This window comes from Vidua macroura, chromosome 2 (genome assembly GCF_024509145.1).
Source record: "Vidua macroura isolate BioBank_ID:100142 chromosome 2, ASM2450914v1, whole genome shotgun sequence".
In the NCBI taxonomy this organism is placed as follows: domain Eukaryota; kingdom Metazoa; phylum Chordata; class Aves; order Passeriformes; family Viduidae; genus Vidua; species Vidua macroura.
Genome location: NC_071572.1, coordinates 67498027 through 67513387, shown reverse-complemented (window position 1 = coordinate 67513387; position 15361 = coordinate 67498027). Strand labels below are relative to the sequence as shown.

The following is a 15361-nucleotide window of genomic DNA, read 5'->3' as shown; positions in this document are numbered from 1 at the left end:
GGGAATGATAAAGATGCATTTTCTGTTTCAAATAGGTGCAGTACTTCTTCAAGATTCTGGACAGCTAACAGGCTCATCCACTGCAACAGACACGCACACAGAACTGTGTGTTCATTCATTTATTTGTCCAATATTTCAACCTGACTGAAATACAAGATCAACAAGAGCACTGTACTCCTGGCTATTATTACATGTTAGAACATAGAGTTTTGCACTTTAGACAACATTTAACACCATTCTATGGGGTACTGCATTGCTTTTATAAAGTTTAAAATAAAGATTTATTTTCAAACATGTGACTTTGGTTTATTTCATACATTACACTTTCTTGCAGAAAAAATAAAATTGTACAACTGCATAAATATAAAATTCTTCCACCATGAAAATGGCTAAAACATTCAATAAAGACATTAGCACCACAGTGTGCGATGCCTTCAGCAGGAAAAAAAAAAAGAAAAAAAAAAAAAGAAAAAATATACAAAGCAAAGAGTTATGCCTATCACTGAGGAGAGTGATAGTCTGACCCAGTCTCTCATACAACATACTGGAGGATAAGGGAAGAGGTGGAGAGAGACAGCATTCACTACAAAGCACAATATACAATCACCTATTCTCTTTAATGTCACTTAAGTTAGTTTCCCTGCCACCCCTCCAAATAAAATACCCTAACACCACAGAAAAGCCAGAAGCCTTATGGAGTGCTGTTAAATATCATCTCACAGGTGGGCCTTTCATTGAAAAGGAACAAAATAATGAGAAGTTTCATGCCAGTTCTAGTCCCATTGAGTATTTACACCTTGGACAGCAAAAGTCTTTGCTCACAAGAAGTAGAAAACAGATACAATACATGGCTTGAAAAATGACCAGAGTATGCACCTATAGTACTGTACACTAAATAAAATACACAAGGCAGCAATACTTAGGGGCCAGAAACACTGCTTACTACAAGTCAGTTATGGAATCATAATTTACAGTAAAAATGGGCATGTCCCAAGGCTCAATTTTGTTTTCTTTTGTCATTTACAGTAGAATAAATATTTGTCGCTATTGCTACACTTCGTTTACATTCTAACCTAGTTAATGCAGAAAGCTAGTGTAAAGCATATAGATTACGTGTAGGTCCCATACGTATGACAGTTTGTTCAAGACTAGTAGGTTTTCTTTTTTGTTCTTTTTTTTTTAAACCTTTTTAAATGGCTAGGAGGAGGAGGAGGGGGGAGGAAGAGAGTTGTGCTTACAATCAGCTGCTTTTTATGTCGAATTTAATATCAAAGCGTCCCTGGAAGCGGTCCTTGTCGCTGTAGACGATGTTCTGCCCGTAGGCCCTGCACTCCACACGCACCTCCACATCGTAGGTCAGGTTGGTGAACTGCACGGCCACCAGTGGCTGCAGGTACCGCGGCTGCAGCAGCTTCCCATAGTAGGGGTAGTACTGCAGCCCGAAGCCGGGGTAGCCGCCCATCCCATAGTACTCCACCGTGCCGATTTTGTCTGCGTCTTCCTCTCGCTGCAGGGGGTAAGAGGAGGCACAAGCAATGACAACCACCCAGACTCACCTTTGGCAGCCCTGGGCTGTATCAGCAGCTTGTTTATGCAGCAAGACCATGACCTCCCATTTGGTCAGCGCTAGTCCCCACCAGGACTGCACAAGAGCTGCCAGTGGTTCACAGGACATGTCAGCACACATCAGCCAGGACAAGGGCTTTGCTTCAGTTAAAGCCTCAGCCACTTACACGGTTAGAAATGACCAGAGTGTCCTGTGGTACAATTGCACAGGCTTTGGCTACAAAAATTTTGCTGTTTTTCAGCTGCTTTGCATGTGCCAAATATGAAATACCTTCCATGGAGACCTTTTTTTTTTTGGCTCCAGCACAGCACTTGGAAGCCAAATGGCTACTTTTGAAGATACCTTTAACTATCTTGCCCTGCTTTTAGCCCACACTGTGAAGGCAGCACTAACTCATCCATCAGCAGGGCTTTGAGAAACTTCTGTTATCCCAAGTAAGAACCACCCCATTTGTCTATGGAAAGGCAGGCAAGGGGATAACTACACTTGGACAAAGGCTTAGTCATCCCTTGCAGCTTCCCAACTCTGCTCTGTCGCATTTCCAACTTACCTTGGCAACGCAGTGGACAGGGATAAGATTTGGGTTGTATTTTGCCATAACCTCAGGAGGGAGGCTTTCATTGACTGGAGCCTAGAAGAAATCCAGAACAAGGGGATATTACACACTGGACACTTCTCTGCAGACTGGAACACCTTTGCAGCAACAAAGATCAACAGTACCAAACACACACCATTAACTGAAATCCCTTCTAAGCACAGTTCAGAGGCAACAGCTCTCAGTGGTTCTTGGGACAGACAAGTAGTGTAACACAACTGGAAGCAGGGGAACTTGACCCAAGCAGTTCTGGCTGTTCTTACAGCTTCACTGCTGTGGATACAAGCAGGTCAGGCTGGGTTTAGTTCCATGGTGTCCCTGAGGAAAGCATTTCATGGCACAGTGTCTATTGCTAGCGGGGCTTGTTTATGCAAGCTCAGGCAGTGGCAGGATTGTGCTGGTGCAGGATTTGCCACCTGCCTGCCAGGTGTGTGCAGTCAGGACTGGAAATGCACAGGAAACAAAATATGGCAGTCTCACCCTGACACTGCTGAATTTCAACACCGCCAACAGGGAAGGACAAAAGCTCTGGGTATATCAGAGAAAGATGAGTGCCAATTCTCATAGTCCAACCACTAACACAGTTGGTCTTTGGTCTTTTAAAGTGCAGCAGTATTGCTTGACCACATTGCAGTTTCAAATCTGTTTTACAAACACTTTTCCCAATGCAAGAACTACAGGATCTCTGCTGGAGTGTGGAACCACAAAAATAAATACTGCCTTGGATACGTTGTTTCTAAATGAAACCTGCAAAGTCATTCCTGACTAGACCCTGCTGTCTAATGCAGCCTGGAGGTCTCCAGAGCTCCGTTGCAAAAAAAGAGAGGAACACACCAAACCCTTCTCTTTCCCAGTCATCAAACATGCACATCTCATGTCAACCCACAGTACATTCTGCTAAAATGTTTCCACAACGCATCAGATAAACCAAAAGTTTGCTCATTTCTTTTAGCACAGGACAAGCTCCCTTTGAAGGAAAAGATTCCTTAGGACTTGTTAAGACAGCACCAATTCCCATCCACAAGTGCTCTGACAGATGGGAGTGAGGTGGCCTAGAACACCATTTACACTGTTCTCCATCCAAAAGAGAGTGTCAAGTTTTGCACACCACCTTATTCAACAGCACTGAATTCTTAGAAGAAATTTTTAGCATGTGCTGGGGAAAAAAAACAGAAGGAAAAGCCATGAATACCCCGATTAACACCCTTCAGCATTACTGCAAACTTCCCTTTGGGTGAAGGACAGAGCAACCAGTTGACGGAGATATCCTAAAGCCTCTGGAAAACTACATTCAATTAACTAAAGACCTTCTCACCTTTCTTGCAGTTTTGCCTGACTTTCAAATATATTTACGCTTTAGAGCCTGTGTTTCACTCTGGTATTTAATATTAGCATTTCGTAATTTAATTAAGCAGTTATGGCAAGGCAGACAAGACTACATTGCCTGAGGAAAAGAATGGAGTGGATCAGGGCATAACAAAATGTACAGATATTACTACAGACAGGTAGTCTGTAGTAATACAGACTGGTCCCATGGAAGCATACAGGAATTTAAAATGGAATTTATTATTTGACGAAAATGCCCCTTTATAGCAACGCCAATAGCAGGCTCAGAAGTTAGCAGATAAATAACCAGGAAGTTGCATTGTGAGGTTCACTGCTACTTGTTACCAACTTGCAGTGCACAACTTCACTGCTTTTCAATTAAAAGCATTTTTAAAGTAAATTACTCAAATTGTCTCACAATTTATCCTCTGCAGAAAGGGTTTAATGCTGATCTCTTTCCAGAGACCAAAAAGCAGGCACAGCAAATCTGCAGCCAACCCTTCCTCCCAATCAGTAGCTTCTGCTAGAAATGGAAGAAAGATACTTGCCTGAGGTTTGAAGCCAATAATTCTGTTGAGCTTGACAAGGATGCATGGTTTGCCATCCTTGTAGCCGTAGGTGGGATCATTTAATCCAGAACAGTTTTCCAGCCATTCACGTCTGAATTTGCAGACCTTCTTCTGGCCCTGGGCATCATTATATGGTCCTCTGTCTTTGTATTCAGTAGGTGTGTCTGTCACACAGGGAAAGGAAAAGACAACCATATGCAGTGGGATCTTGTGCATGTCACTTACACTTCCCTGGGCACGTGGGACTTCCCTCACCAGGGCAGTTAAGGCACTCCACAGACCCACGCCCAGCCAACCCCCCAGGCACAGCTGCTCCCAGACCAGCAAGTTTTATGGAGTTTTGTTTTATAACTGAGATTTCTTCCAGAGTCACCTGGCTCAGAGACTAATTTTTTTTTCTGGGCAGCTTTTACAAGTGGGTTCCCCTCAGATTTGATACAGACATATTATGAGGTGAGAGTCTCATTCACATGATTACAAATAACCTTTTAAGGGTAAACACCTCCCAGATGTTTGACTGCATGGCATGAAGAGGACACACACTGGCTTTAGCAAAGTCATCAGTAACACCCCTGTGGCTTTCAGAGAGAATAAGGTCAGTGGCAGCTGACCTTAGCTTCAGAGTCAGCTGCAGTGTTCTCCAAGTGAAATGTGGGGGTTCCCAACCCTACAATAAGCTGCTAAGTATGGCCCAGTGTGGTCTGCCCAAAGGAAATTAATGAGCAGCCAGTTAACCAACTTGCTGCTGGAACAGCTGAAGACCAAGACCACCACTGCTCAACCTCAGCTTCTGGTGGACCTGACAGAGGCATCATTCAGAGTCCTCAGCTGTAGGAAACAATCAAGACTTACCTCCACAGTCCTGAAACACGATGTTTTCAGTTTGTTGCTCAGCACTGTAGTCCCTTAAGAAATTATCAAGGTTCCTCACATAGGGTTCATAACTTCTGGGATCAGAGGCAGTAAAGGTAATTTCTGTCTTTTGAACCTGGGGGACTTGAGTCAGTCCTAAGAAAAGCAAAATCGGGGATAAGACATTAAGTACACCTCAGAGCTGCACAGCCTCCAGGCGATACTAAGAACATAACTCCTAATAATAATAATCTCTATTTTTTCAGAATTAAGGAGTTTGACAAAACAGCTTCAGCTCACTGGAAGAGAGGTTTTCTTCTTTTCAGCAAGTCTTAAAATATTTATCGCAGTGTTTGTGTCAGGTAAAAAGACAAAAATGACAAAATGGAGAATTGAGGCTACAAAGTTAAGGCTTCCTTCAAGAAAAATAGCCAACCACAGGTCCACTGTGCACTTCTGCCTCCTCCACGAGGACAGAGGGAAGCACTGTGAGACCAACCACACAGAACAGAAGTATCCCTAACAGGCTGCCTTCAGTGTCTGCAAACTCTGTGTTTAGGATACAGCACAGCTGTCCACTCATGAGCTCCTGCAATAAGAGAGAGGTTTCCCAAGTCCGGTCATGCTCTGCCAGCTGGAATCCGTGTTGCCTTTGTGCGTCTCCCCTGTGGCATGTGGGGCAGGAGACATTTTCTCCCTTAATAAATCCAGCTGCCTGAGCACTGCCACCTCTCTTTTCACTGCCTAATTGGGTATTTCTGACTGTACAACTCATCTTCTGAGCTCCCTTATCAGCAGCTCATCACCAAGGAGGTGAGTAGGAAATGCCACCACACAGAAGAATTGTTTAAAAGACTCCCCAGATTCTGGGCTGTGCTAACCAGCTCAGATTTAGACTATAATAATGATGCATAGAGAAGAGATTATAAACAAGAAATGCCTACAGATAATGAAAAGCACCATCTCCTTTGCTGTTCATTGTGGAACTTGGAAATAGTTGCTCGTATGCAATGTTTAGGTCACATTTTAATTGAAAGTATTGATGCATGGCTAACACTTTAAGTAATGGGAACCGAGTTCATGCTGCTTTTGTGGCAGCCACTGTAATTATTGAGGTCCTAACTTCAGTTCAGTTTGACATCTTCATTTTAGCAAGATCAAGAAAAGGAACAAGGGAGCAGCATTTGCTTTGACAGCTTTCAGAACAGGCCTGTTGCCAAGAAGCTCCGCTGGTGCAAAACTCAGGCAGCTTAACCGGCTGGCCCCAGCCCACAAGAGCTTGTGATTCCAGCAATTTTTCCAAAGCCACTTGAGTGCCTCTGTTCAGTCCCTCTGCAAACCAACTCACCACTCCCCCCCCCCCACTACCCACTAACTTGGAATTTGTAACCTAGGACAAAGATTAGCTTTGTTCCCCTCAACACAGCTCCTGGTCGCCAAAGATTGCAAGAAGTCCAGCAAGGAGCTCCAGTATTTCAAGTTTAATTCCTGAAGCAGCTTTTAACTGCTCAAAAATACCTCTGCTACAAATGGACCAGGTTGAGTTTACAAGTTTAAAAGTAATTCTCTATTTCTCTAGAAGAATGACATTCTACCCTCCAAAGTCAGTGGCTTTCAACCCTTTTTCAAGCAATTACTCATTTTCTTGCTTCACAAACAGTTATATATAGAAAAAATACGCCAGTTTCCATTTTAGTAAGGGACTTCAATCCCATCCTGCCAAGCCCTTCTCATGTTACCACTCAGCTGGGAAGAACAGACTCAGTCACCTGAAGTAGCTGTCTGGAATTGCAGCAGAGGCAGGCCAGGCCTTGGATCCTCTCCTGCGTCTGCCTTTTCCAGAGTTCAAGTTACAGGTGGCATACATATTCAAGTGCATAAATACAAAAAAAGAAAAAAAAAATGGAAGAAAACTTGGCCAGGCTTGTTAAGTTCCAGTCAGGCAAGTGAAGTTGTCAGTTTTGCTCAGGACCTCCCCATCTCTGTTTCTTGTCTTGGCCAAGGTAATACATAGGGCACCCACACAGGCCTGGCAAAGGTGACATGAAGGTCAGCAATAAACCCTGTGGTTTGTAAAAGCCACCCAGCAGAAGATCCCTGTTCTCTCTTTAAGAGAGCCCGGCCACTGATAGGTACAGTCCAAAGCTAACCCTCTGCCCATCAGACAAGTGACTTGGCTGGAGAACAGACTCCCATCCCAAAGCATCCCCGTCTTGCACATCTCCACAGAACTGCCATGGAGCCCAGGCAGTACGTCCAAGCAGCTGTTCCAGTGGCCAGCACAAAGGAACCACTGTTCCTGCCAGGTAGCCTGTGGCCCAAGCTGGGCTGTTTTCTGCCTATCTGGGAACATTTCCAGGTTGACGGATGAACCAGACTAGACCAGGCTTTGACAAACGAGCGGTTGCTTTGTTTAGGATAGGAGCAAAGTGGAGATCAATCTTCCCACTTACAAAGCCAGAAAGAAAATCTTTATGAATATAAAAGACTTGTCATGAAAAATAACTTTATCCTAATTAAAAAACAGTGTTACTAGCTTCTACCACAACCTCCATTCTCACATGCCTGCAACTGACTGGATGCAAAGCCCTAATCATTTCCTTCTGTACATCCCATAGCCAAAGTAAAAGCTGCAGTGCTGTTAGCAGAGCAGCACTATCACTGAAGCCTTAAGCAATTTTGTGTGGAAAACCAAGCATGTTGTACGACGGCAGAAGGTAACCTCTGCAGAGGTTACTAACCTTTCTGGAACATTCTCTCATCCTCACTTGGGAACTTAAGCAAGCAGGACAAGAAAAAAACATTTAAAAGGTGAGCTTTGCAGTACTACCTGGCATGCATTGCTAGATACCCAAGAAGTGTGTGTGGCTGGCATGACTGAAGCTTTTAGGGGCTGCATGCACACGAGAAAGCCATTCATGCGCAAGTCCTGTGGGGGAACAAAAACAAACCCACAGGAGCTTTTGGAGCCAGGAGTCTAACAACCCTCTCCCCATCCTCAGACTATAATCTGTAAGACACAGCTCTGCATCTCAAGCTATTACAATAGAGATGCACATGGTGTCACATGGTTATGCTGTTCTTTCCACACAAAAGAATGAAGTAACTCATCGCTAAAATACTGACAATTTAGGAAATTGCTGCAACTGGCACTTTAGAGTGCCTTGTTAGGAAATAAGACACTCATCTTCACTTGGCTGACATTGTCCATATAAATGATGAGCAATTCCTTGAATTGGTAATAGACACCACCTTTTGTTAGCTGTGATGATACAAGGACATCAAACACCAAAAAAAACCCAAGTAAAGTCATTTGAAGTTTCTTTCAGCTACAGTTCCATTTCCAAAATGCCATTGCAGATTAAAATCCTGTTTATTCAAGTTCATTTAAAAACAGTTTTCCACATAGATTTTATCATTCTAAGCTGCAATAGCAAGACTTCAGGAGAAGTATCCTGAGGGTAAAGAGGAAGAAACTAAAAATGGGAAGTCAGGCTTGTTATTAGGAACAGTTGTATAAGGCTGTAGTAACCACTCCCTGCTCCATCACACCATGCTCATCTCCAAGTACCATGTAATCTTTGTTCCAAATGAGTATGAACACTCCTGAGATGACACAGACGACAAATTAAGTGATCACTACACACTCCCCCAGCTCACTGTGTGAGAATAGATTTTAAAAGCCACCATATCAAACAATGTCCTTCCAAGCTTCCAGTCAACCTCAGCCCCAAAGTGCAAACAGCAGGTGCGAGTATTCTGCAAATGCAGCAAACCCTGCTTGGCTGCAGCATCCTGGAGACTGAGATTTTCCCAAGCACAGGTGCTGCTGAGAGAAGCAAAGTGCAACTTCACAGGAAGCAACACACATTGCTTTGAAGCCTCCCTGGCACCTTGCTGCTGTTGTCCAAGCTAAATAAGCCCAGTGGGGAACACACAACAAAGATGTGCGTTCCACAATTCCATGAGGCACTTTCCATGATGCACTCACTGCCCAGCAGTGCCTGAAGCAGGGACACCTGAAATCCCCTGGCTGGAGAAGGGATTCTTCCTTCCAGCCACCACTGACAAAACTTTGCCTCAGGCTGCAGTGAGCTCTGTTCCCTCCGCCAGCCCATGACAGAATGCTGTTCCACAGGACGCACACCACAAGATGGCAGGATACACAGCCCAATTTGTATTGGCGTGGGGAGGGAGAGAAGGAAGCATGATTTTTTAGGGATGCTTCTTAAGAGGCAATATCCTCATCCTTCACTAGTAGCAGGGTAAGTCCTCTGTGTTCAAAGCAGAGTCCGAGCCTGCAGCACATGTGGAACTGAGAGCTGGGGCTGTCGCAATGGCAGGGCTGGACAGGCAGGTGAACTGCACTGTCCCTTCCCCCACCACAAGACAAAAGACAGAAAAAAATAGAGTAATGGAAAGGTACAATATTCAGCTTGTCCTGAAGCCCTCTATAACATTCCTGTTGTGTTCAATGCAGAAACCAATTACCATATTAATGACACTTGGCTACAAAAATAGCACTTTATGGCTTTCAGTGTTATACCCATGTCAATAACTCAATACAACACCCTGTAGGTTCTGCTGCTGTTATGAAATCTGTTGTATTTCAGAACAAGAATGATATTATAGGAGCCCCTACAGCATTTTTTCTTGCAAATCCTGAAGGCAAGTTAGTTTTCCCTTTCTCAAAACATTCTGGGCTGACACAACAGTGACTTGCCCAAGAAGGACAGAGCACTGTAAAAAGAATAAAACCAGCTTTTCTGGCTCCCTGGAAAATCCAGGGCTTTATCAAGCTGCCAGTATACTTACTTGGCTCACAAATTTTCCCACAAGAATTGGGAATTAGAATTGCACAACATCCTCCTTTATATAGTTCATCATCTGCAGGCGTCTCAGATCACAGAAAGTTCAAGTTTGGTGCTCACCACATGTGTGTTCCTTGACAGGACAGCAGGTGTGCTTGCAGCACTGGGGAGAATCCTGCACAGCCAGAGAATACAGGGATTGCTGACCCCCAAACAGCAGTGCAGCCACTCACTACCTGTCAGCATCTCTGAAAGCCTGCATTAAAGGGCAATTTTGGACTCGCAGTTTCACGGCTGCTGCGCTACAGGACAAGGAATGTACCTGGATACTAAGTGCCAGCCTCCACCATGCCCTACACCAGCTTCTCCACATCTGTAAAAAGTGCTGCCAAGTGATGCTCTGCAAAGGATCCTATTCTATTTACTAATTATTTCTTTGAAGCTTTATGCATATGCCATTGCAGCTTGGTTCAAAACCCTTGTTTAGTGGCTCCCCACTGTCACACATTTGAGGTGAATTTTGTTCCCCTTGATTTCAGTACCCATCCTGAAATCTATTACAAAAGATTCCTGACAACCTTTTCATTGTTCATTTTGATTTCTGCAGTACACACTACAAGAGTTTCTTGAAATTCAATTTCTTTTCTTTGTTAAAAAAGAAGCCAGAAAAACTGGTGCAGTATGCAATTAAGATATTAATAAAAGTCTTGTGCAGGCTGAAATCTTTCACAGAAATTTTACCAGAGTTGCTTTGAAACTGGAATAGTAAACTGCCATTTCACAGAAAGCAAACGGTTTACCTAGAACAGGTAATTATGTGACATGACATCTGGCTGAACAGCAGGGCTATCTGGGTGAGACCTCAGATCCATGGGTGCCTTTGCTAATTATTTCATGAAGGGAAAAAAAACCACATTACTGAGTAACAGCTACCACAGCATTAGCCATGTTGGCTTTTCAGATGCAGCCAATGGCTCTGGGCAGTATCAGTGACAGTCTTTCCTGCAAATGTCAGGGTCCACTGCAGGGATAAAAAGAGCTGCTTTCAGTGCTTAAGACAGCATTTGCCCCAGCCATGGTGGTGGTACATGAAGAAGTGTAACAGACTAACACAGCAGTTCCAGCCTCTGTTCTGTGTTTAAAGCATGCTAGTAGAAAAGCAATTATCTGGAAAAGATGACTTAGCTGAGCTGTAACACCATTTGGTGACAGTGGCATTCCCTGTGTTTAGGGCAGGGATTCACAGCACAGCATTACAGGTAGTGGGGCTGCAAGACACAGCACAGCACCAGGGCCAACTTGTGTAGCTACAAGCCATCAGCCTCACAATTGTCACTTAAATACCACTGTTATTAAAAGCTTCTGAACTGTTTCACAGAGCAACTGGAGACAAATCGTTAGGATGCCCAGTGCCAGGCAGCCTCAAGGTCATTTGCAACGTGGGAAAGCAGCAGTTGCGCAGCTCACCCTGCGCTCCAGCCACCGGCTGCGGCGGGAGTCGGATAGCGCAGCACAGCCTGGGCAGGCGGAGCGCAAACCTGTGCAAGGGCCACTCGCTCCTTCTGCCCTACCCAAGGCCAGCTGGCCACAGGCACTGCCCAGGCATTCTGAGCAGAGATTTCTATTGTCTGTGAGGGCAGGTCACATGTCAGCAGCTACCAGACCCACCCTCCCTTCACCTCCCACACCAGTCAGCTGCCAATTCCCACTAGTGAGTACCACAGCGTCTCTAGAGTGTGGGGTACTTCAGTGTTTGATAAAGCAATTCCGTGAGCACTCCCAGAACTGGCACTGTCCCCTTGCTCCTTGTGCACACTGCTTCCACTGAGAGAACCAACATTTTATCTTTATTCCTTCACTTACCCATGTGAACAGAGAGGTTCTGAAGAAAGAAAAACTGAACCCAGCTTCCCCATACAACCTGTTCTCAAAAGTGAAGCCTTTTAGCCTCACCCCATCACTTCAGCTTAGGGGAAGTGAAAACCAAACCAGGTTCAAGTTCCTCTCAGAAAGGAGACATTTTTCCTGTGATGCAACCTTTAATTCTAGCAGGATTTTCTTCAAGTCCCAGTACTGTTAACACAGAAGGCTGAGAACATACCCACCCCCTACAAATATGTGTTGCAGCAACGACACGCTTATTTCATCCTCCTTCTTGAGGTGAGTAACCAACCCGGCCTTCCCAGAACAGCTTGCACAAAGTCAAATACAGCCTTCTGTTTAGTTACCTGGAGGTGCCACTCGATCCTGGTATTTGGGCTCAAATTCGCTGACAGTGAGCAACATCACTTGGATGGTCCCAATGAATATACCTGCCAGGCAACCATAGAAGATGACATAGAAGAGGAGGATCTTAACTGCAAGAGAAAACAAAGAAAGAGGAATCAAATCAAGCCCTCATGGCAGTCATGTTTCAGGACAGTACTTCCAACCTTTGCCACTTGCAAGGAGGAGCCCAGCACACGAAACTCAGATGTTACAAAGACATCTGTGAAACAGCGAGATTATGCCCTGATGCAGACAGGAAACAAGGCACTCCAGCTGTTTGGTGGTGGGGAAACACAAGGCCCTGAAACCTTAGAAATCCGTGAATCAGGGTTTGGGCTTATAAAATACAAAGACTAAACTGCGTTCCCCCACACCTTCGAGGATCCCTTGGCTAACCCAGCAGCATCACCACAGGCCCTCAAACTTGACACCGTCAGTGATCCAAGTGCCCCACAGCAAGCACGGGTGTGCTTGTAGGATACTCATTCCACACAGCTCAAAGCTATTTCCAGGAGCAGTAACAGTAAATGTTTCATTCACGTTTACAAGCCATTGTAAAGCCTCATCTCTTCTAGTAATTCAGGCCATCACCTCCAAAAAAAGACAATGGGAAAAGAGTTCAGGCCCAATTAACTTCAGTACTCCATCTCAAGTGTAGGAAAGTACTCTTAAGGTGTCAAAACACTGCACATTTACCAGCCTTGTGTGCCTACAAAGACACTGGCACTGCTCATACCAATTAGAGAGTGAATTACATAATAATGAAAGACTCAATGTAGTTTCAGTCTAAAAGGAACATCTAGAATCATCTTGTGGGGGGACTGGGAAGAACGGAGAAGAGTCTGGAGATGCCGCCCAGCTCTGGGTATCAGTTACCAGTTTACAAGGATTATCTGAACAGATTAACTGCAGGGTAGCATGCTGTACTATGAACCACCAGGCCACCTACAAGGGTAGGCCAGCCCATGCCAAGCAACTGTATTGCTCATCAGGCTGCAGGGACAGGCAGAGGCCAAAGACAACTTGAGAGCAAGCCTGCTTGGTCTCAGACTGTCCTCACCTAATCAAAAACAAAACAGATGTAATTTATTTCAAGGACTGGAAGTGATGAGCTATCAGAGAAGGGGAGTAAGTCGTGGGTGGGAATATTCCTCCTCACTCCCTAACTCCATCAAAAAAACCCCTCTACATTATTAGAGAAGCCTCACAATGAAAGCTGGCAGTTCTGGTTGCTCGAGGTCTATGAAAGACAGGCTAACAGGAGGGCCACCCAGAGGCTGAGGGACACTGTCAGAAAGGACTCCATCCTCTTGTCTTCCTCGTGTGCATCAGAGGTAGCCAGGGCTGGAGGGCAGAGCTGGGTGCAGTAATGTGGTGCTCCAGGAGTTAAAGCACTCTTTGGTATCCAGGCAGCGTAAAGCAAATGGCCATGACGTCAGGGACGTGTGGAAATTTTTTCCAGAGCACGGTCATAGGAGGTGCTGTTGTAACAAACCAAACACGAATGCTGTTGTCTGCAGCGTAATGCCTTTGAGTTTTGTAACATCAAAAGGCAAACGCTTGGAGGTAGCTTATTTAATCAGGTTCCCAGTCAGGATGCTCTAAACGCCCAAGACACCTTAAAGGTCAAAACTACTCCAAGGTCTCAGAAAATACGCAGTGGGTCTAGAAATCGAGCACCACAGGGTTGAAGGAAAAAGCTTCTTGCAAGAGGTAGGCTTATAACAGAAGAATCTGATCATCAGCCTGCAGCTCGACTCAGCAAATGGAAATCAGTCCTAGGCGGACAGGTATGGGAACTCTGGGAGAAGGACCTGGTTCAGCCTCCGCGTTTGAAGCACTGCGCAGTTGCCTGGTGCCTCAGGAGCAGAAAATACCTCTCCATGCGCACCCACAACCCCATTCTGCTCACGTAAAGATACGGCAGAAGCCTGCTCTAGTCCGCCTGCCAGAGCTGCCGGCTCTGGATGTGGCACCTCCGGCTGATCCATTACAATAGGAGCTGAATTCAACACCAGCTGTGGCTGGCAGCAACTGGAAGGCTGTTATTTGTGTAACGAAATTAAAAACCTCTTTAAACTAAATGCAATGAATACAGCACAAGCATTTATGAGGAGTGCACAGAGAGCCATTTCCTTCTTGTAGAGATATTAAAAGTCAATTGCTCTTTCCCAGCGGAGTAAGACTCGCTTAGTTTCATTTATCCAGAGAAAACAGAAAAAGCCTCTGTAAAGTCTAAGGCAGATGAGAGCTGGGAGATCAGGATCCCCCGACGGCGATGCTCCCGGGCCGGGCCAGCCACCGGGAAAGGAAGGAGACCCAAGGACGAGGCGCCCTCGACAAGGTCGGCCCGACCCCACCTCACCCCCGGACACACCTGGAGCCGCACTCGGGGAGCAGTGCTCGCCGGCTCCCGCCCCAGCGGACACCGAGGGGAGAGAGCAGGCGGACCCCGTCCCTGCCTCCCTCGCCCCGCAAGGACGCCCTGTCACCAGCCCCCCCCGCCCCGGCCGCAGCCCCGTCGCAGCCGGCGGAGGCGGAGCGCCGGGGCCGTGCTGCAGCGCCCGCCGCATCGCCGCCCCCTGGCCCCGCACTCACACCAGCTGCCCCCGGTGCGGCCCAGCAGCTCCTTCTTCTCCGAGTTCCAGATGAATTTCTTCCAGTTGCCATCACCGTCCTTGGCCTTCCCGCGGGCCATGGCGAGCGGCGGGGTGGGCGAGCGGCGTGCAGAGATCTACAGCCCTCGGCGGGCGGAGCGGCCCCAGAAGGTGCGGGTGGGTGCGCCCGCCCCGGCGGCGCCGACCCGACAGGGCAGAGCTGGGGAGGCGGCCGGGGGGACTCAGGAGCGGCAGGGGGAACGCGGCGGAACGCACGAGGCACGAAGCAGCCGCGCTCCCCTCGCAGCGCCCCTTCATATACACCGCGGGCTCCGCCCTGCCCGCGCCGCCGCCAATGCGGATCCGCCGAGAGCTCCGCGGGCGGGGCCCGGGGCGGGCGGGGCGCGCTGGGAGCGCGCCGGCGGCGGGAGCGGCAAATGAGGGGGGGGGGTGGGGGGCTGCGGCTGCGGCTGCGGCACTGGCACCGGCACCGGCACCGGCACCGGGGGGAAGGGTGGGTGCGGGCCGCCCGCCGCTCACCGGCGCTCCGACCCCCTGGGCCGGGCAGGTGTGTGCGTGCGGCCGCGAGGGCGCGCGTCCCTTGGCCGGCCGTAGCTGCGGGCGCGTGTGTGCGCGCACCCGCACACCTGTGCGCGCGCCGGTCCGCACACGTGCCCGCCCGTTCCCGGTATTCCCACCCCTCCCGCTCCTTTCGTTCCCTGCTCCCCGCAGCAGAGCTGGACGGCCGGGCGCTGCTGAGCACCGTCCGTCTCCTG

The 15361-nt window shown here is 47.2% G+C and overlaps 2 protein-coding genes and 1 long non-coding RNA gene across 6 annotated transcripts in view; 2 read left to right on the top strand and 1 right to left on the bottom strand.

The window, feature by feature from the left end:
• NME7 (NME/NM23 family member 7) overlaps positions 1 to 294 on the top strand; it is an 88518-nt gene extending 88224 nt beyond the window's left edge. For both annotated transcript variants that reach the window (XM_053971313.1, XM_053971314.1), the window contains exon 12: positions 36 to 294. In XM_053971313.1, the coding sequence (XP_053827288.1) occupies positions 36 to 68 (33 nt within the window). In that variant the 3' untranslated portion in view covers positions 69 to 294. The remainder of the gene's footprint in view (positions 1 to 35) is intronic.
• Positions 105 to 14882, bottom strand: ATP1B1 (ATPase Na+/K+ transporting subunit beta 1). 3 transcript variants are annotated; one of them, XM_053971316.1, is made up of 6 exons: positions 14587 to 14882; positions 11949 to 12077; positions 4910 to 5065; positions 4037 to 4221; positions 2118 to 2198; positions 105 to 1507 (listed from the first exon to the last, which is right to left on the bottom strand). In XM_053971316.1, the coding sequence occupies exons 1-6, from the start codon at positions 14684 to 14686 to the stop codon at positions 1241 to 1243; spliced, it is 918 nt and encodes a 305-aa protein (XP_053827291.1). In that variant the 5' UTR covers positions 14687 to 14882; the 3' UTR covers positions 105 to 1240. The 3 variants fall into 3 exon arrangements, with proteins under 3 accessions (XP_053827291.1, XP_053827292.1, XP_053827293.1); XM_053971317.1 differs by lacking the exon at positions 14587 to 14882 and adding an exon at positions 13197 to 13359; XM_053971318.1 differs by lacking the exon at positions 14587 to 14882 and adding an exon at positions 13248 to 13353.
• Positions 13375 to 14072, top strand: LOC128803956 (uncharacterized). Its single transcript, XR_008435881.1, has 2 exons — positions 13375 to 13630; positions 13734 to 14072. It is a non-coding gene; the product is annotated as an uncharacterized LOC128803956 (long non-coding RNA).
• Positions 14883 to 15361: the final 479 nt, after the last annotated feature.

Bases quoted from the DNA above. Each gene is read 5' to 3' on its own strand.
- ATP1B1 (XM_053971316.1), bottom strand. From the start codon at position 14,686: ATGGCCCGCGGGAAGGCCAAGGACGGTGATGGCAACTGGAAGAAATTC. The intron at 5,066-11,948 runs GTAACTAAACAG...TGCTTTTCTTAG, and splicing joins GGATCGAGTGGCACCTCCAG to GACTGACTCAAGTCCCCCAG. The intron at 4,222-4,909 runs GTAAGTCTTGAT...CCTGTGTGACAG, and splicing joins CGTGTTTCAGGACTGTGGAG to ACACACCTACTGAATACAAA.